This window comes from Clinocottus analis, unplaced genomic scaffold (genome assembly GCF_023055335.1).
Source record: "Clinocottus analis isolate CAN_PGR_092001 unplaced genomic scaffold, fCliAna1.0.p SCAF_14, whole genome shotgun sequence".
Classification (NCBI taxonomy): domain Eukaryota; kingdom Metazoa; phylum Chordata; class Actinopteri; order Perciformes; family Cottidae; genus Clinocottus; species Clinocottus analis.
Window position 1 is genome coordinate 15,751,681 of NW_027175865.1, and position 20,279 is coordinate 15,771,959.

A 20,279-nucleotide genomic window follows, 5' to 3' on the forward strand; every position below is an offset into this window, starting at 1 on the left:
GCTCAATAAGCACACAAGCCTGGTGTAAATTACTTGTACAGGACAGATTTTTATTTTTTTTTAATACAAAATATCCTAAGAAAACATGGCTGTCCTCTTTTTTTTTTTTTTTGTCCGACAAGTAGGAAAAACAAATCAGGTTTGCACAAAGATGGCCATAACAAAACGTTTTTTTTCTTCTTCCATTCAATATAAAACGGCATTTCGGTGGAGGAGAACGTGGGAATGTGAGGCTCAGAAATGAGCGGTTACTCTGTCGACCTCCAGAAGGTCGTCCAGGATCTGGTGGCGAAAGGGAGGACAGAATGAGAGGCTGGACGAGAACCACAAAGCAGACTTCCCTGCATCCCCCCGCGTGTCACTTACGATGTCTTGAGTGGTGCCGATCTTCTTGGCCAGCTCGCTGCGCTCCATTGTACTGAGGTACAAGTACTTGTTGAGGAGTTCTCCGTCCAGGATGTTGCGCACGGCGTTCTGCAGGGTTCGTCTGTCGCTGTGCAGCATTCTGGAAGGAAGATGCAGTCGGAGAAGAAAAGGGTCAGCTCCATCAAAAAGTTAACCTCAACCGGCTCCTGTTGCTTCCCTGATGATCAACAACAGGAGAAACTATGATCCATCTTCGAGCCGTGGGCGGATGCAGACCTGAAGGCCTTCGGGTTGAGGCCGGCGTGGTGAGGCAGCATGGAGTTCAGAGCGTTTTGCAACATCAGCAGACGGCGGTAGGTCTTCTCCTGCATGGGGAGCAGCAGGCCGACTCCTCCGTCGAGCGTCGCTGTGGGAACGCAGACGAAGAACAAAGTTTCCATTGAACATTATCTAGCAGCTATCGAGAGACACTTTAATGTTTGTTTGTGATAAAGATCCATCAGCACTTGACAAGTCTGACAAAAACATAAAACAATAAAGAACCAATCACACTCAGGTTCTCTGTCTCGTGTCTGCGCTGGGATGGAATTTGGTCTCATCCGAGACTCTGGCTGAATATTTTTGTGCTAACAATGTTTAGTGAGTGTAAGATTACTGAGCGCGGAATAAATCCTCATCAAGCGAGACGATAGCAGCAGAGAAGTGCTTTTAAAACGCCCGGTCCACTCAAACCATTCTGACCCGCATCCAGGTCAGTTTACTGGACAAAGGGTAGTTTTTAAAATAGGGGAAGTCAGCATTGTCTTCATTTATTGATTCATGACTCTGCCCACAGTAAAACAGACAAAGGTGAAGGTGGGATTATTGACCCGAACCCACATCAACAAATGGAAGATTTTCTGTGTAAAATGTGAGTGTTAAAGTTTTTGTGAGTGACGGGCATCACACATGTTTTTCCATGCGAGTTGGTTGCCCTTGATAGAAATTAAAAATAAATCTCCACAGAATGTTTTGGATAATGTCTGATTAAATGAAAAAAGCCATTACTTTAACTTTCTCCATGCACTGTTTTACCAGTTGATAGCTTTCACAGCATTTTGAGCTCTGAGCGATCGTCTGAACAGGAAACACAGACACAGCCCAGCAGTTTTGCAGATGGACAATCACAATCACGAAAGCTGCCAAAATCATCACAAGCTGCCAAACAAAACCCACATTTAACAGCCCAATCAAACAGAACGAGTCCTCCCAGACCTGGCAACCCTTCATGAAATGCCCTCCAACATCTCCGTCATTGTTTTCCCGTATGTTTTAAGTTTTGGTTTTTCATCCTCGATTGGACAGAATGAGGTCACAGAGTGTATAAACGCCGTTAGCGATGACACGTGAGGCGCCGAGAGTCGGGGGGGGGGGGGGGGGGCACTCACCAAACCATGTGATGTGCTTGTTGTCCCAGGTCAGAGCCTTTTTGCTGCCGGCCTCCAGGGCCCCTCGGCACGGCATCCGCCAGAAAGTGTTTATGTTGGCGCCGGCGTTGAAGTCGGCTCGCCTCAGCAGGCGCATTCCTCCGAAGCTTTCTTTAGCTGCGAACGCCAGAGCACTCGTCATGTGACGTGGGGGTGGGGGGGATTAAAAACTGAAAACACGCGACATTTGCACAGCTCACTGTGGCTTACCTTCAGGTAAATACATGTACACGGAGAGGTTCTTGTCTCGGTCCGACACTGAAAGGAAAAAAAGAAAAGGGAGCGTTAACGAGAACGTGAGACGTGTTTTAATTGAATCTGCTTCCCGAGGCGCGTCGCATGCATTACCCAATAATCCGAGCTGGTTGTTATCCACGATGAACTCAATGCTGTAAACCTCCAGGGGCTTCGCGTCCTGTTGGCGAAACAAAAGGAAAACTGTTAAATCCTGACAAAGACGGCTGCTGACTTTCCTCCAGCTGTTCTCGTCTCTTCCAGATTAAATCGACTGAATACCCGCAGGAGCGATCAATACTCACTGCGTCGTGTGGGAATTAAAATCAAAAAGTTGTATAATTATGATACAGTAAATTAGACTGAATTGATTGCTGCTACTTCCTCACCCTGCTGACGAGTGACAGCGTCTTGCTCTCCTGCTGGTAGCGGAGCAGCGAGACGCTTTTCATCAGGTCGGCGGCCAGGATGAAATTCTTGATGCTGAACATCTGGTGGATGTACAGCTGGGTGTCGATGAAGGCCATGCCCGTCAGGTCGTTGTCCTTCAGGACCCACAGGAAGATCTGCGGGAACGCAGAGGAACTTCAAACCTTCATTTATGCACATTTACACGTAGACAAGACACCTTTGCACCAACGTGGGGGCAGAATCGTCAGAATGTTTTAGCTCATGACGAATGCAGTTTGAGCACACTTCAGTGACGAGATGCTGGCATCGAGAATGAGACAGCAGGTTTTTCATGTGAATTCCCAGAGTTGGGATGCAAAAGAGTTTTGGTTGAGACCTTCTGTCCGATGGCCGACACCAGGTAGCCGTGGCAGTGACACAGCGCCGTCACCGGCCCCTTCTGTTCCTTCTCGTACAGAACTTTGAACTTGTTCTTGGTGAGCGGCTGGCCCGGCTCCGGCACGACCTCGATCACATCCAGGATCACGATCTGAACAGAACAATCAGACGAGAAGCGATCAGCGGACGTTTCCCTCCACTTACAACTGCGGTTAGACATTTAACAAACGCAGGGTTCATACACATTCTGACCAATGGATTTCCATGACCTTTCACCAAATTTCCATAACTAAACATGGAGTGAAATCTGTGTGCAAACAGTAAAAAGTGATAACATGTAGTATTTAAACTAACGATGAGGAGTTAAAGCATACAGTAAACCTTAAATGAGTCAAATGAATGAGACAATAGTTTAATTAGAAGAATAAACATTGATATAGATGCCTGTCCGTATGCCTGCTTATATTTTGAGCCTTTTTCTTTTAAAAGCACATAATTATTTCAATAATCTGAGTCCGACTGAGCACATGTTTAACTCGAGCAGTTCATCAGGAGGAGTCACATCAAGTGATCGGGCGTCGACGGCGTTTCAATCGAGCCGGTGGGGTTCAAAACCAGCAAAAACGACCACCCTCTCCCGAGGGTGAAGAGCGACGAAATTCGGTAACTTCAGGCCCGACGCCACACTCTACGGACTAATTCCCGCGCGGTGGGCGTGTGGCGCGCGGCTCACCCGGCCCCTGCAGGTGACCTCCTCCCCCTGCATCAGGCAGGTCCCCGCTGCGATGTAGCCCTTCAGTCCGGACACGGTCTCCTGACTCCTCAGGGCCACCGTCTTCATGCAGGTCACGTGCTCCCACTCGTCCAGGTCGTACCTGGTGGAGACGGAGTGGAAAACAGGGGAGGCTCATTCGCACACTGTTTCAGTACGACTTCACATGACATCGTTGCCACCAATGGATTGACCTCGCGCTGCTTGTTCCATTGCCGGTTGTGTGTCTTGGTTTCCGGTCGCTATCGCTGTCTATACAACACAGTCTCACACAATTCAGCTTGGTCAGCGGCCCTGAGCTTCAGACTGGGACTCCATCTTTGCAGGAGGTTTAGGTTTAGGCAACACAACCACTTAGTTGGGTTTAATCTTTACAAACCATCACTAAACCCGCTGATTTTTACTTTGCTGGTGTGTAATCTGGTGGAATGAAAAATACATCTATTTCATATAATATACTATATTAATGATATAATTTAGAATAATTAGTTTGGGTTGTGAAATTTGCACACTCCTGGCTTAATAATACATCTCAGTAGAAAGTTAGCCTCGCGCCGAATCACTCCATAACACATTTAAATGGGTTTTGACAGAAAAGATATGGATACATATTCTCACAGAAGCAGTGCTCCAACTCACAGAAAGGCCCTCGCAGTGATAGGTAATGAAAATGCAAACCAGAAACTTGGACAAATGACCTGACGTTTCCAACTGAGATGAAATTAATTGTCTACATCTTGGATGAATGACCCAAAAATGTTCAATTAAACCCACAGTTCTCAAAAAGCAGTGAAAAGCCTGCACTGGAACGGCTCTTACCGGGTGTTGGGAATGGCCTCCCAGCTGACCGGAGAGATGAGCTGGATGGAAAACCTCTCCTGCTGAGGATTAATGTAACGATTGTCTGCAGAGACACAGGAGAAACAGCAGTAATGTATCCACGTGTCCGTGTGGGGGAGGAAAATCAACAGCCGAGTCCAAATGTCACTGTAGTTAGCGACCACTGAGGTCAAAAGAGTGGTTGAAATGCTTTTTTCAAGTAGTTGGAAGAGTATGAAATGTATGAATGGCTATAAATGAATTTAGCTAAAACCAATATTGATACACAATTGAAATAGTTAGCTAGAATGATGAATAAACAGTTGGAATAACGGCTGTAAGAAACTGAAGACGTCGAAACAGCTGAAAGAAAGTGACAACAGAAAACTTATCGTTCAACTACTGTGTGTGTGTGTGTGTGTGTGTGTGTGTGTGTGTGTGTGTGTGTGTGTGTGTGTGTGTGTGTTCATGTCTGACCTCGATCTATGGTTTCAAACTCCTTCTCCTCTCCTGTCATCCTGGGGATGCGTGTGCAGGTCTCTTTCACACTGGTGCAGATGGCGTACACCTAAAGAGGGGGAAAAACCAAAAAAAGCACACAGAAAAAAAGTTCACATCAAAGACTAATCCCCTCAAAGTCACCCTCATTGATTTCTTTTTCTTCCCTTTTCTCTCGCGGTAAGAAAACTTTGAGGCCGCAGGGCTTTTAATCTCAAACTTTTCAAAGCGGTTCGATCAATACGCTTTTTATTTTTGCATTGTGTTATGCAAGTGGAGGTGTGAGAGTCCGGGGGAACGTGTGTGTGTGTGTGTGTGTGTGTGTGTGTGTGTGTGTGTGTGTGTGTGTGTGTGTGTGTGTGTGTGTGTGTGTCGGCCTGAATTTGTGTCATGTCGCTGCTTTAAGAGGAGCCTTGCCTTGGATTCGACATGGTAGGAGACGTAGTGGACGGTGCACCTCAGCGGGATTTTTCTGACCGGCCACGGAGCATCGTAGGACAGGTAGGTGGGCAGGACGCTGATCCTCAGCTCGCCCTGTGGGGGAAAAGACACAGACGCACACTGAAGAACTGGATAAAAGAATAAATCAAGTTTCACAGTCTCTAGATTCTGATTCTTAGAAGAGTTGAACGCCTGTACTGAAGTCCTGGATAGTAATCATTTTAATTAGAACAAGAAGAAAATGAATCATTATCATCAATTATACAACAAATTGTTGTGTTTTTTGTGTCAATTCACGGTGTAGAGAGAAGAGAACTATACAAACACTCCCAAAGGCAGAGTGTGTCCTGTGCACCTGTTTGTTGAAGTAGAGGAAACCTTTGGGGCAGTTGATGTTATGGAAGGGTGAGAAAGACTCGATGGAGCCGTCGATGGTCATGGGGTGAAGCCTGATGGCCCCGCGGGAGGTGACCAGCATCCAGTGAGGAGACGGACCGCAGATAAACACCTGTGAGAGTTGTGAAGAGTTACTTGGTGATTTAAAAGAGTGTGTAGAGGGATGTTACACGTCACAACAATGCCGGTTGCGACAACGTGGAGCTCTTTTTTTTTTAAATGGCTTCCTTACCCCTGAGTAGCCGGAGATGTCCTCAAAGTATCTGAATCTGGAGATCCGACTTTTCACAGCTGTACTCTCATCAGCGCCGCCGCCCTCTGCCTTCTTATCTTTCTTGAGCTTGGTTTTCTTCTCTCTGAAGTTAATGTTGTGGGGCACCTGAGCGTCGACACAAGCGAGCAGCGCGGTTAAGGTTCACCTCTTTCAAATTTGTCTGGTTTGAATTGGTCGTCCTCAGTCGGAGCTCTTACCTTTTTGAAGCGCACTTTCAGGTTGTTTTGTGGCTGCTGTTGGTCGTACGGGAACGCTTCATAGATCAGAAGCTCCTGCTCCACATGCACCTGGGACATGAGAAAAGCTCTTGTTGTAAGCCCTGTTTTCATTCAAGGTTAAGCCGTGGTTTCATTTTTACGGAGCACTTTCATCGCGCTCACCAGTAAATAGGGTCTGCTGTAATTGTAGCCGAGTGAAACCAAAGACACTTCCTTGACTAGCGGGATATCTCCTTGTCGTGTCACTTCTTCTTTTTTACTTTCCGTCTGGCCGGCTGCCGACTGGCCGGACGAACTGTCCACCAGCACCCTTTGACCGACTGGGAAGTTCTTCACCAGGAACACCAATCGCCAGTCTGGGAGCTGGTAAATCTGAGAAGAAAAAAAAAGGGCGGTGAAAAGAAAAAAAAAGAAGCCTAAAAGACCGCACTAGCGCCCTGACTAATATAGCGTTTATATTCCTACGGTGTCACATATACCTCCATAACACCATTCTCCCTGATGATGATGCACCAGTGGCTGGGTTCTGCTTTGCCCGAGCAGCCTTCACCAAAAACCCCTTGAGAACCGTAGCTGCGGCCCATTTCATCCTTTCCATGTCCCACGCCGGAGTTTGAGTCTCCATACAGCATTTCCTCCTCATCGTCCACCGTGTTGCTACACACACAAGCACACACACACACAACGTCAATCGATCTATGGATAAACAGGACATGTAGCGACTGGTTGTATGCTCTCGTGTGGAGGCGGCGCTCTCACCCGAGATCATGGATGATGGTCTCTGTTTCAGACTGACTCCTGATGATGGTGTCCTCTTTGACGAAGGAGCTGCTCACTTTGTTTTCCGTGGTGAACATCCCGCTCACGTCTCGGTAAGCACAGAGTGCGATCACGCGCGATTGCTGTTGAATGAGAGGCGGTTTTAAACGTTAGTGGTTCATGAGTCTGGTCTCCAAATGATGGGAGTGCATCTGCATGTCGCTCAGAATTGAACTGAAGGACACTGCATGACTTAAAGATGGACGTAGCCGACTGTAAAATACTGAAGACAAAATTTTCAAGATACGGGAGCTGCCTTCTTTGAGATTTCTGTGTAATTTGGAGTCTGAAAGTGCGCAGTATTAGTCGCGGTATCAGAGGCCCATCCAAACACCCGCTCAAGCTAGTCACGAGTCGAGCATGACGAGAGCTTGTTAGTGTGAGCCACCAGAGAAAAAAGGAGATGCTTTGGATCTGTCCATCTTCATAATCATTCTATGCTCCCCCCCAAAAGCTGTGGTTTGTCCACCAGGGGGTGTGTTCCTGTCTGATGAGGATGATGTACTCACAGTGGGGATCTGAGGTTTCTGCAGGGCCAGACGGTGAGTCTTCCCCATGTACGAGTCGGTCTTCAGTGCAAACATGGTGACGACCCCCTCGGCGGTCATGATGACGACGAAAGGGTCCGCCACGGAGCAATGCACTATGGGAGAGCCCAAGTCGACGGGGATGAAGTGGAGCTGGGTGACTGAAAGCAGAATTGAAAGATAATGTGTCAGGGAAGCAGGGTGCCATGTTTAACGCCTTCAATTTGTTCATGTTTTCAGCTGCAACAACTACATACAAAAAATATATTCTCACTCGTTTAACGCAACGTTTAGAAATCCTGTTTTACCTCCTTCCAGTAGCCGAATCCCCATGGGGGAGACTTGAATGATGTACTTGTTGTCTCCGATGTTTCCAGCAAACACAGTGGGTCCTTGGGTTGCAAAACCACTGGTGTCCAGCTCCATGATCTCCTGACCTGTCTGGAGGATCTGCACAAAAACAGCCAAGAGACAGAAGCTTTCATCCAAAATGCATAATAGGTTTTGTTTTTCTCTTAAAAATCACATTTCTATTCAAAACGTAAATATTTGCATTGGTTCAAATGAAAAGGACTGGATATTTAGATATGTAATGACATGCGTTTCTCACCATGGTCGAGTCCTCTCTGCTCAGAATGAGAAAGCCGTGCTTCTTCGTATCATCCTCTAGAGGAGGCTCCGTCTTCTTCTCCTCCTCCTTCTCTTCCTCCGCTGCCTCTTTCTCCTTCTCCTCCTTGTCCCTTTCTCCCTCTTCACCGTCCTCGCCGGTCTCCGTCTCTGCCCCGTCCTCAGATCCGTCGCTTTTTGCTGCCTGAGAAAAGAGGGGGAAAACGTCTCACTGTAACAAAGAAAGGCCTCACCGTACACGACCATGAGAGTGAAAAACCTGCAGCTGCTGAGCAGATTAAAAAAAAAAAACGCAGTACCTTTTTGTCTTCCTTGACTTCATTTGAGATGACTGTCCACATGTCGTGGCAACCTGGCAGCTCAAACGTAGTGACCACTTGAGGTCGGATGCTTCTCTGAGGACAGAAAGGAAATAAGTAGCAGATGTAAGCAGATGGTATACTGTCCACGTACACACACACACACACACATATATATATAAATATATATACGCATACACACATCGTACATGCTGGTGTTACAAATCCCCAAAGTATTTAGGAACTGATCTTAATTGATGCGTCTGGGGTGTTCACAGGCTACTTCGTCAATCTGGCAGACTTCCCTCACGCACACATGCACTAAAGCAATACACGACACCAGCGGGAGAATCTTACCTGGAGTACAGACAGCGCACCGTTCTTGCCGTAGCCTGAGCAGACCACGACCTCCAGGTCGGGCTCCGGGTTGTTCTGGAACTGTGGGGAACATGAACATCCAAGTCAGAAACCTCAAAATACAATGTTTGAAAAAAAAAAAGGTAAGCAGTGAGACCAAAGAGGAACGCTAGAAAGTGTTTTAATGTGTTTACCTCTTCAGACAAGAACGCAGGTTCACCCATGGAGGCATTTGCACACGGTCCAATGTTGAGTATGCTGTCACACACCTGCCCGTCAACAGAAAATCAATCATCCTCCACAAAGAGAAGCATTTATATTCCAATTTTGGGTTTGTCTTTTTCCTTTTTTTTTTACCTCAAAGGAGTACGTGGCCAGCTGAGTGCCGGACTGAGCCTCACTGCCGTACACTTCTATCTCATCCACCTCATCTGAAGAAACAAAGAAGTTCAGTGAAACACAGATTTGCCAATGGCAGATAACGCAGATAACACAGACACACACAGACACACACAGACATATCTGGCACAAAGCTTAAATTGGAACATACCCGTCCAGTTGGAGGATTCTACCCTCTTCTTTTTGCTTGGCGGTTCTTCCTGGAAATTATTAGCGATGATTTAGTTCATATAGTATTACTGTCAAACGAAGGCAAGACGTCATTAAACACGAACTGTGACGATGTATATATGCAATATCGTTGATGATGAAAAGACAAAACTCAAATGTTGTTCAAATAAAAACCAGACTAAAATTATGAGGGACAAAAACAACTGAATTTAAATACAACTAATAAGCATTTAAGACAAAAACAAAAATATTCATAACCAAAATAAACACCGAAGACTATGGTGATTAAGACAAGCTGTCGGAATAAATGAGAATCCTGCCAAGTACAAGGGCTTCACATATTTACTTGACTAATAACTGAAACGACACAAACAAAACTCAAGTAAAAAAGGTTCGTTAAAATTCACATTTTACGCAAACACAATCGTACCGGTTTATCTTTATCCTTCTCTTCTCTTTCCAGGTCGTCTTTGCCCTCCTCTGGTGGCGCTTCCTGAAGTTTCTCCGTGTACTTCAGGAGCAGAGAGTTTCCGAGACGGGAACCCAGGAAAATGTAGCCGGGCTCCATGGTCACCATCTGGAGGCGGCGGGACCCCGAGTGTGAAATATCAGTTTCTATTCTACAGCCTAAACACTGACAGACTGTGACTATAGTCAGTATTTACTTTATGCCAGATATAAGAAACTACCTGTGTGTTTTTTGGTCAAATCTGAATTGTTTTTTAGCCCTTGAGGTTCCATCTGCGTGCTCTTATATTTTGGGCGGGAAAAGTGTTTCTGGCCTTTTGTGTTCAATTGTGTTGCGTTTGTCCACAGAAACACACATGGGGATAAAAGATATAGCCTTCCCGGCTCACTGGACCGCTGTTCAGCAGAACTTACGCAGGTGGTCAGGACGCTGGCAGCAGCTTTGTCAAAGTGGAAAGCTCGGACACTCCTCATGCCGTCAGTTATGAGGGTCAACACGTAACTGCAGGACAAAAACAGTCAATGAAGAATCGAAACCTGACATTGTTTTGTGTACATTCTGGTAGTGATTACAAAGACTCACATTTCTCCTCCTTTCAAAGAGATGACCATCTTGTCGTAGGCAATAAAGTCAGACTGGGAACAGTCTAGTGTGATCTTCACTTCATCTTGGACACCTGGAGAAACCAAGAAACGTTATCCATGGATGACCATCACAAAGTAGCAAATGAGGTCAAGTAGAGGTGTGTGTGTGTGTGTGTGTGTGTTTACGCTGTCATTGCTTACGCAGAGGGAATGCTGTGGTCCCAGTTGTCTGAGAGTTGAGAGAAACTCCATATGGTGGAACACTTTGGTTCAGATACAGCAATGAATTCACAGCAAACACCACCACGCCACCTAGAAAAGATTTGATATGTGATCAAAGAAGCTTCAACGTCAACACGAGAGTCTGAATATATATTCAAATGATCTTGATGGTGGACTGGGAACTCGAGTGACAGCGCCGCTCACAAGCAGTGAAGATCGAGAAAATTCTCTGAGCTCACCGATTGGCTTGGGAACCGGCATGACCTGCGTACAGTCAAACGGCAGATTACTGAGGGACCAGATGACGGGGTGAACCTTCTGCATTATGTTGAGGGAGATGGCAACGATGCTACAAGTGTCCTGGCGCACAGCCACACGCCTAGGAGAAGGATCAGAAATCAGAGGTTAAGAAGTGTAAATCTAAAGCTAAAAGCTAAAAAAAAATATCAAAAAGTATGGCCATATTCAGAGCAAACAAAGGAACTACTTGCAGTAACCTTAATGTAATTTTGGTCAATACATCTGCTGGTAGAATAAAAGAACAACAAAAAAGTGGTTGTTGCAAATGATAATGTGGTGGACTGACCCGGGCCACGTCTGGTTGGGCTCAAACAGGATGAGCAACGTGGGCTCGTAGTAGCCATGAAGGAACTTCATGTCGATGATGTTTAGCAGCTTCTCGTCCAGCTCACGGACATCGATTATGTAGCTGGGTAGGAAGCTGGATTTAGGTCTGGAGATGAGACACAATGACAGAAATGCTTGCGGTTAGATAATTACACATACATGTGTGTTGTAATATTTAAAAATAATATCCATTAGACATGGCGAGATAACTACTGTCTGTGTAAACTTTAACAGCAGCAAGATTAAGGGGGACGCTTTTAACCAAATGACAGTTTAAGTTATACATTAAAATGGGAATTCCCACATTTGGCTAAACAACAAAATGGTTAATCGTTTCGTAAGAGTGATACAAGTGCCAGCCAGACTCTAAAAGATATTCATGAGCAGGATGTATAGTGGACCGCAGGCGTACCCTTCTCCAACTCCACCCTCCTGTTCATCAGTCAGAGTGTCTTTCCTGAATGGCAGTACCACAAGCTGGGTGCCATAAACTAGCATCACAGCACAACGATTCTCTGGATCTACGCGGACAATGGGAATATGTACATTCTGTACAAAACCATCCTGAAAGTGTAAAAAAAAAAAAGAATTGCAAATTAGCTGAACAATTAGTTAAATTGTGCATGTCAACACATGTTCTTGTCTCTACATACTCTCAGCTCTGGTTCCTCAAAGTAATGGAGGGACAGAGTCTTGAGGTCGTGTGTCCCGGGGTCATACTCCACTACGGACAACTGGTGAGAGAACAAGCACAACCACACTCAAGCCAAACGCAATTTTAAGCCGTTTTGAATATGTGGTTGGGCAATGCACAGCATAGACAAGGATACCTTGGCATCTTTAAAACTGAGCAGGAGTGCGTCTCTGTTGGCTCCCACAAGCTGCACACTAGCCAAAGACATGATATTGCCAAAGAGAGAAAAGGATGCCACCTGCTCCAGCTTCTCCTTGCGGGTTTTAGAATCTGTAGGAGGAAAAAACAAAGTTGGACCACAAATACTCTCATTAAGGTGGATATCATTAATTCATATGAGTGTAACCTCGAGACGTACCTGAAGACTTGTCAGCCTTTGATGTACTCTGAAATGACAACATGAATGTTACACACACATAAAAAAGCAGTCGATGCTTGAATTCAAAGTCAGCGCAATGAAACCAAACAGGCGTATAGTTACCTCCACATCGTGAATAATCCTGTAGACATACAGTTGAGACGTCCCAGCGACCACCAGATTCTTCTCCTTGTTGGATATAAAGTTGCAGTAGACAGAAAACTCCACCGCAGTGGGCGTGTGTGCTTGTCTGTACACGGCATACATCCTGGAAGGGTTCCCTCAGCATCTGACAGGTGAAAACTGGCACGTTAAGATCTCCCAACATCACCTTTAGAGAGCCACACCGACCAATTGAACCCCAGCATGTGTTCTTTAACCCTCAGAAGTAAACTGGAGGGGCTGGTGGGAACTGGAATTTAAATATTATAATAATAATCTGCATGCCAAATGTAATTTTACACGACTCTCCCTTTTTAATAAAGCAGAGCTTTATTTTGAAGTCAATGCATTGTTCTAATGTACGTTATCCTTCCAGTAGTTGTAGTACACTGCCTCTTATATACATCTGCTATATGTTATTGGTTTTAGCTGGCCTTTTTAATACAGCCGGTAAAAATACTTGTACATGAATTAATGCCATTAATGTGAAAACATGCTCCAACTGATAAACAAACGTATAATTTAGACACAAACACACGCACACACATACACACAAAAACAGCGCTAAGCTTTGGCAGTTAGCTTGATGGTTAGCTTTCTCCTGATAACTAACGTGGATTTAATGACACACGCAAGAAGCGTCCAGCTCCTCGGTGTCGATGCTCGTCGTGACTAACGTGTCTACGCCATCTTCAGACAACGAACGTACGGAAAAGTCGTGAACGTTAGCAAAACGCGAACGTTCATATTCCTAGCTAGCGCATTAGCTAGCACGAGCGCAGCGCGTGCACCCGACTGACTTCTTGCTTTTTTTTGCAAATCTTGAATTAAACTCGTCAACGTACCGATGTCAAACACGTTATAAGAGTCTGAAGCTTTATTGTCCCTTCTTCTGTTAACATTTAGGGTGTCATAGTTTGTGGGTTACTGACTTAAGCTAGCTGTCCGCGAGACAGCCGTTAGCTGGACGGACGGTTGGTTAGTTGTCGTTATGTTGTCGCTGTGGAACTCTTCTTCGTCTTTTTTATTTCCGGCAGAGGAGCTGCTCCGAGGTGTAAAGGATGCCCCCTGCGGTTGGTAAAGCCTAGGTTTCACAAACTATCGACATGTTTTAGTGTAGAATTTACTCTTCAAATGATTAATTCTGAAAAACATTGATAGTGTGATGCACATTTTGTCTGAAAAATCATATTCATGGAGAAGAAAGCAATTAACATTGTGAATCAAACATATATTGGTGAGTTAGTGTGGAAACATGTCGTCAAATGTATTACATCACAACAGTAGAGAAACTTTTTTTTGGACTGCCTTGTTAACTTCAAATCTTTGCTAAAGCTCCCAAAGTCTGATTCCCAAACGCCTAATAGTATCTTGTTTAAAGAAGCTTCATTTTAATAAAAAATATGAATGATCTTTCTTTTTTAGACTGCAGAAAAACATGATCTTTGGTAAACAGGCAGAAGTCACACATACAGAAGATTATGCAAAGATTTGGGCTTGGAGCTCTTCAATGATCAAAACGGACTCACAAAAAAGCACAAATCATGATGTCAACCAATGTGGCAATTCGTTTATCGCACTAAGAAAGAAACAGGGAATCAAGAGCCACCACGTTTTTTTGCACATGGCACACAAGACCTAACTTATAGATTATGTTTATTAAAATAATAATACACATTTCTCGCACTTGCTGTGGGCTAGACATGACAGTTATTTAAGGCTTCACATTAACAACATGTATCGACAGCTTAAAACTTATAAAACAAAACAAGTTGCATGACGTTGTGGACAGCCCTAATTGTTCTCCTTTTTGTAGAACATGTTCATAAGGTGGAGCAGCGGACTTGAGTCTAACCTTCTCAGTCTCTTCTCATATAACTAAGAAGAGCCTCGACACTTCAAAAGAGCTTCAGGGAAACTCAAACCCCTGAAACACACAAATATACATCATATTCTGGTCGTATTAAACATTTTATGTGCACAAACTAATGACTGGGGAGACATTGTTTTGCATTCACATCCTACGGATATAAACTGTTACACTGCCACAGCTTTGTCACCAACAGAATAATTACTTTGTGATATCCACATTTTCTTTATGAAGGAAAATCATTAACAATATGCAGCAAAGCATCTATGTTTCATTTCAAGACCATAAATAAACATATTTCAGATGCTCGCAAATTTAAGCAAAGAAAATAATCATTGCATGTGGTATCAAATTCATCTTTACTGAAGTAAAATGAGCTTCTCTTGATCACGCGACTAAACTGAAGGCGAAGCCACTGATCAAACAGTGAACATCCATACTTGAGGACATTTTGATCATGAAAAACAAGTGTCACTAGAATAATAATAATAATTAGCCCTTTATAAATCTAATTTCTTCCAATTTTATCAGCTCAGCGGTGGATTCTCTGGCACGTAATGAGATATTCGGGAAACGCCTGCGTGTCGTTGAAGATGACGAACATCCCCGGCTTGGTGATGTCGTCGGTCACGCTGTCGTAGCGGAGGGGAATGCCGTCCGTCTCCTTCAGCGGGGCCGTCTTCATCGAATGGCAGCCTTTCGTGTAGTCTCCCGTGAGAACCTTGGACACAAAGACGTACTTGTGTCCGTCTGCGTTCGGGGGCGAATACTGTTCCTGGACCGACAGCGCCGAGTTGACCGCAAAATACACGCCCTGCCCGTAGACGGTGGCTGCGTAGAGAAAACGAGATGTCAGAATACGAGACAAATTGAACAGTGGCATCAAAAAAAAACCAAACAAACTACAACATACCATTCTTTCCACAGAAGCTCCTGTTGAAGCCGTGAACGCAGATCTCTTTCACACACGTCTCGCTTGTGCCGTGATAGAGAGTCCGTTCGACCTCGGGATAAATGGCGCGCTGCAGTACGCTCGCCTTCTTCAACTTGTACTGATTGTACAGCAGTCGATTCATGAGCTTCTCCACCTGGTGACGGTAGTGTTGGGAGGGGGGGAGGAGGAGTGTTATTGCAGGCGCTTCAAACATATCGTTGCATGATATGCAGCCTGTTTTTATTTGTTTCGATTTCAATCACCTGTATGATTCGGATTTTGCTATGGTATTCCTGGATGGTCTCATAGAAATTCTTGACTACGTTCTGAAATTCATCCGATTCCTCGTCGACTTTGGTGGCCTCGGGCAGAGTTGACAGCAGAGAGTATTCCTCTTCTGTCGACAAAGGATTTAGTCTTCGTCACTGAATTCAGTTGTTGGATTAGATTGTTGTTGATTTTTTTAATTCATAAACAGCATTATCAACATAGACATTTAGCATTTTCCATAAAAAAAAAAATGTAAAAAAGAAAACGTGTCAAAAAGGAATACAAGATGATCTGTCGGGTCAAAATTATAACTGAATACATTGAGAAACTTATTCAAATGAATAAAATAGGGTAGCCAGCAGAGCTAAGAATATTACATTCAGCTGGCAAGCTTAGAAAGAAACGACTAAATGACGCACAATGTCAAGGACAACACAATAAATAACTATTTCCACTGTGGTCCTTGAAGGCAAGATAAAATATTATTATAAAAAGGTCGAAGCAGAAGGTAGAAGCATGGTGCCGGAGTTAGCTAGATTAGATCGCTGCTAAAATGGTGCAGTCAGACATATCCGTGTCTCATAATGTTTTACACATTTTGTTCTAAACAGGCGTAACACTGTAAAGGTCCCTTTACCTGTTACATCAGCATCCAAATCCCCCGATTCTGGCAGCTTCCTGGAGATTTTCACACATCTCCCAGAAGCTACGTTGTGTTCCTGCATCTTCTCAAAGTTGATGACGTGGGGCTGATTGTCCAACAAGATGTCGATCGTCTGCAGTCTCATCCTCAAAGCGCTCTCGATGAACACGGTGGCGTCGGGCGAATAGAGGGTGGCGTCGGAAGAGGCCGGGTCGTGATACAGCCACTGGACAGTCCTCAGGATTTCCCGGTCGGATACCGAAGAGGACATTTTCTCCAGCAGCAGCTTCAGATCACACACCCCTCCGTACACGTAGTCCTTGAAGCCGGAAACGGTGATGATGGTGCCCTGAACTTGGATCTCGACTCCGTGCTTCCGCTTGATCATGTCCAGACACATCCTGTGGTACTCGGACATGTTCTTCACGGTCCTATGCTCCAGTTTCTCCTCGACCTGCCTCTGGCTGACCTTCTTCCCGAAGGCTATGTCCACGCGAATCAGATCGCAGTTGTAACCCGCAAACACAAGTATCTGGAGAGTGTTGGCTCCCTTGATGGCGTCCTGTAAGGCAACGTCCTTGCCCTTCACCACGGGGGGGCTCTCACTACTAGAAGGGGCCGTGTGTTGGATCACTTTCCTGGACAGCTCCAAGGCTTGTTGCAGCTGCTGCTCCTCCTCCTCCAGGGACCAATGACTGGACTCCATAGAGTACTGGATGGCCAGAGACATTTGGGCCTCTTCTTCGAGGTTGCTGGACATGCAGGTGGCTCCACCATTCAGCCCGCTTGTAGGTTTCTCGTCGGCCGAGAGCTGGGAGTCATCCACAACCATCACAGAAGCCTCCAGGTCTGCCGGGCCGGTCGCTTCGTCCGCCGAGTACAGGTCCAAGTCATCCATGTCGTCGGGTTGGTCTGAAATCGTTGACACCTTCTCGAGTCCCCCGTCGACGGTGGAGGCGATTCTCTTCGCCTCATCTAAAAAGGCCAGCAAAGACGTCAACGAATTGTTTGAAACGGCACAAAAATATGAGAACTCTTTGCAGACGAGACGTTACCTTTGTCTTGAGTTCCGTTATGATCAGTCTGCATCGCATCAGACTTCAGCTCCTGTGGAGAACCATCCGAAGACGCTTTCTGGAAGTTTCGGTGGGACATCATGTTCCACGCCGTTTCAAAAATGTCCTGAAATGAAAACAAATGCAGCATTTGTGAATAACAAACGTTTCTGTTGCAGGAAACAAGAAATAGTTCACAATAACATTCCACAATGTCTCTACTGATCCGATTCACACTGTCCGGTTAGTGTGAAAAACGGGTTTAGTTGCTACAGATGTTCGCTGTGTCTCTGGGGCGCAGCGGCAAAGTCTGTTCATTTGGTGGGGAACAATGGCGCTAAAAAGAAAAGAAAAGCGTCCGTGTTCTTATCGCTTGTGTTGGTGCACTCATTCACTTACTCATCTGTAGGGTTAAGTTTTAGGGTTTATTTCTACTGATTGGCATCCTTCTCAAGTCTGTTTATTGGCTCGCGGCATCTCCAACACTAACTTTTATCACATTGACATTTTCATCGTGCGGTAAGATAGGAAGAGAAACTCTCTTGTTTGTGAGTGCAAGGAATCTGTCAAGCCATGATAAGAATGGAGGCAAAGCTGCAGAAAAGCGTCACACTGGCATATGTTGCCAGAAGAATAAATCCCAGAAACAATAAGCAAAAAAAATTGACAATATGAAAAACATAATATAAATACGGTACTTCGTGTGTATGCATGCTGTTCTGCAACATTTCAGATGTCAAAAGCCCACAAAAAGATTTAGAATTTACCAAATGGCATAAAAAAAAATAAAGAATTTTAACAGTCCTGATGATATTATTACTGTGACAAAGAAAACTAAAACTCTACGTGTCAGAAAATGCATTCATCAATCACTCACATCCATCCATCCATCCATGCCAATCATTGAAATAATAATAATTGAGCTGCGGCTGGCAACAAACTGGCAGTACGACAGGTTTAACTGGCTAACTGAGAGGAAGTGTGGAGGAAAAGAAAAAACACACAAAGCATGAAGGGAAACGGTTGCTCTGCTCCATCATTACGTTACCTGGTGTGCCAGATATTCCCAGGGCACGTACGTTGTGCTGATGTAGACGGAAAACTTTCTCTCCATCTCCTTCATGATGCTTATGCACTCCTCCTCGGTTAAAAACCTGGTCACTCCCGGAGCGTTCACCGTGATGGTTCTGGTGCAGATGGAGGAGACGACATCTTGCAACACCTCCTCGGCCATTTGACACGCAGTCGCGGGGCCCTGGATCTGTCGGGTGCGTTCACAAAAAAAAAAAGACCAAAAAAAAAGAAGATGAAAACCAATCTGCTGGGAATTTCAAAAACAATGCACCAGAAAATTAAGGAGGCAGTTGCTTAAAAAAAAGCAAACATTCAATCGGCAGTGGCATGAACACCGCTCTGCTTTGACATGTGACGCTGGCGCATCGCATACCTTTAATCCACAAACGTCCTCGGCTTCTAGAGGAAAAATAGACACTTGGTCCATGTCAGCCAACAGCTGATGACAATGGATCTGGATGTATTTCAGCTTGCCTGGCTCCATAGAGATGACCGTCTCCCTTTCAATGGGTGTCATAAGAAACTGCACGATTGCCGCCTCCTTCTCAGCCTCCATCCCTTTCAAAGTGAACACGTCGATGTTCCCTCCTTGTGGCGACACCTTGACGCTGGAGAAACCCAGAGCCTGCAGAAACTCGGACCACTCTCTGCAATACAACATGCACTCGTATTTCGAGTCCACCGGTATGCCGACGCGACACAGCTGGGATTTTAAAAAGCTACACGCCTGGTTGGCAGAGTCCCGGGAAAGGGAGGTGACCACGACATTGCAGAGCGACACGGTGTACATGGCGGGCGACACCGCTTGAGTCACAGTTTGCAGCAGATGCTCTTTTACGTCCTTTCTGGCGAGGAGCTGAGCCTCTTCTGGCTCGAGGGTGAAACGAGCCTCGGCCATTTTGCCAAAAAAATCCAAGACGGTGCGTTTTACCAGCTCGACCTCTTGTCTGTCCATGCCCGCAATGTGCACGTCATTGTCTTTGATTTGGATGGTGAGATTGGGGTGAGAATTTTCAGTGTCCCGTCGGAAGGTGCTGAGTTGAAACAAAGCCAGTTTCACTGGGTCAGCGACAGGAATTTGACTTGATATTGTTGATTCCACCTCAGTTTGCTCCTCCATGACTTCTTCTGCCGCTGCCGCCTCCTCCTCCTCATCGTCGTCCTCCTCTTCCTCCTCTACTACTGCTGCTGCTGCTGCTGCTCCTGCTTCACGGGCAGCGGGAGGCTGTGAGGCCATTTGAGAGGAGGACTGGCTGTCTGCGTGGACCACCATAGGAGTGCTGGTCTGCATCTGAATATCCTCAGAGTTTCTCTCAGTCATATCTTGGCTTCCAATTCCTGAGTCCCGTGACGTTAATCTTTCCGTGGGTAAGAGGAAGTCGAAGTACGGCTTCACGACGAGATCGGCGCCGTCCAGCTTGTGCGGGTGGTCGAGGACGGGGCCCACGGCTGTTCAAAGGAAATACAGACATTTTGGTTATTGAAGAAAACAAGAGACGGAACAAGAGGTTTGAAGGTCGTGTAAAACATAACTTACATTCATAATTGACAAAGGACACCTTGGCTGTGCGATCTGAAAGCATCGTGACCTCCTTCACCTTTTGATTCCCACCTCGCCTGCTCTCAAAGTACAAAGTGAGCAGGTCCGGAGAGGTGCTCGGGGGAAGGCTCTCCACCAAGACGGAGTCCGTCGGATCAACCTGCTCCAGACTTACCTCGGCACCGTCAAGTTTCCTCCTGGAGATTTTAGCCCTAAGGTTTTGGAAATCTACAAAACAAAAAAACATATGAGACAATGCCATGAAAGAAACCTGAATATTTGGAAGCGCTTCAAAAACAGAAAGA

The 20,279-nt window shown here is 45.5% G+C and overlaps 2 protein-coding genes across 4 annotated transcripts in view; both read right to left on the bottom strand.

Moving 5' to 3' along the window:
- Positions 1 to 25: 25 nt before the first annotated feature.
- Positions 26 to 13,588, bottom strand: cpsf1 (cleavage and polyadenylation specific factor 1). Of its 3 annotated transcripts, none has more exons than XM_068575518.1 (38): positions 13,521 to 13,588; positions 12,550 to 12,715; positions 12,427 to 12,454; positions 12,205 to 12,338; positions 12,028 to 12,108; positions 11,787 to 11,938; positions 11,334 to 11,480; positions 10,987 to 11,126; positions 10,727 to 10,837; positions 10,524 to 10,617; positions 10,355 to 10,442; positions 9,903 to 10,049; positions 9,453 to 9,501; positions 9,260 to 9,333; positions 9,097 to 9,171; positions 8,903 to 8,983; positions 8,546 to 8,641; positions 8,230 to 8,430; positions 7,928 to 8,069; positions 7,602 to 7,780; positions 7,033 to 7,175; positions 6,753 to 6,930; positions 6,436 to 6,645; positions 6,253 to 6,342; positions 6,014 to 6,160; positions 5,741 to 5,893; positions 5,362 to 5,478; positions 4,924 to 5,014; positions 4,447 to 4,531; positions 3,589 to 3,730; positions 2,854 to 3,006; positions 2,456 to 2,632; positions 2,181 to 2,247; positions 2,043 to 2,090; positions 1,794 to 1,949; positions 643 to 772; positions 367 to 505; positions 26 to 282 (listed from the first exon to the last, which is right to left on the bottom strand). In XM_068575518.1, exons 2-38 carry the CDS (start codon positions 12,691 to 12,693, stop codon positions 235 to 237), a joined length of 4,437 nt encoding a protein of 1,478 aa, XP_068431619.1. In that variant the 5' UTR covers positions 12,694 to 12,715; positions 13,521 to 13,588; the 3' UTR covers positions 26 to 234. The 3 variants fall into 3 exon arrangements, with proteins under 3 accessions (XP_068431619.1, XP_068431616.1, XP_068431617.1); XM_068575515.1 differs by having other exon boundaries at positions 13,434 to 13,571; XM_068575516.1 differs by lacking the exon at positions 13,521 to 13,588 and adding an exon at positions 13,202 to 13,301.
- A 558-nt stretch (positions 13,589 to 14,146) lies between these two features.
- Positions 14,147 to 20,279, bottom strand: part of parp10 (poly(ADP-ribose) polymerase family member 10) — an 8,500-nt gene continuing 2,367 nt past the window's right edge. The window contains exons 4-11 of the mRNA XM_068576381.1: positions 19,972 to 20,202; positions 18,808 to 19,883; positions 18,409 to 18,621; positions 17,361 to 17,487; positions 16,300 to 17,280; positions 15,656 to 15,789; positions 15,372 to 15,546; positions 14,147 to 15,289 (exon numbers count right to left, since the gene is read on the bottom strand). Coding sequence (XP_068432482.1) covers positions 14,991 to 15,289; positions 15,372 to 15,546; positions 15,656 to 15,789; positions 16,300 to 17,280; positions 17,361 to 17,487; positions 18,409 to 18,621; positions 18,808 to 19,883; positions 19,972 to 20,202 — 3,236 coding nt within the window. The 3' untranslated portion in view covers positions 14,147 to 14,990. The remainder of the gene's footprint in view (positions 15,290 to 15,371; positions 15,547 to 15,655; positions 15,790 to 16,299; positions 17,281 to 17,360; positions 17,488 to 18,408; positions 18,622 to 18,807; positions 19,884 to 19,971; positions 20,203 to 20,279) is intronic.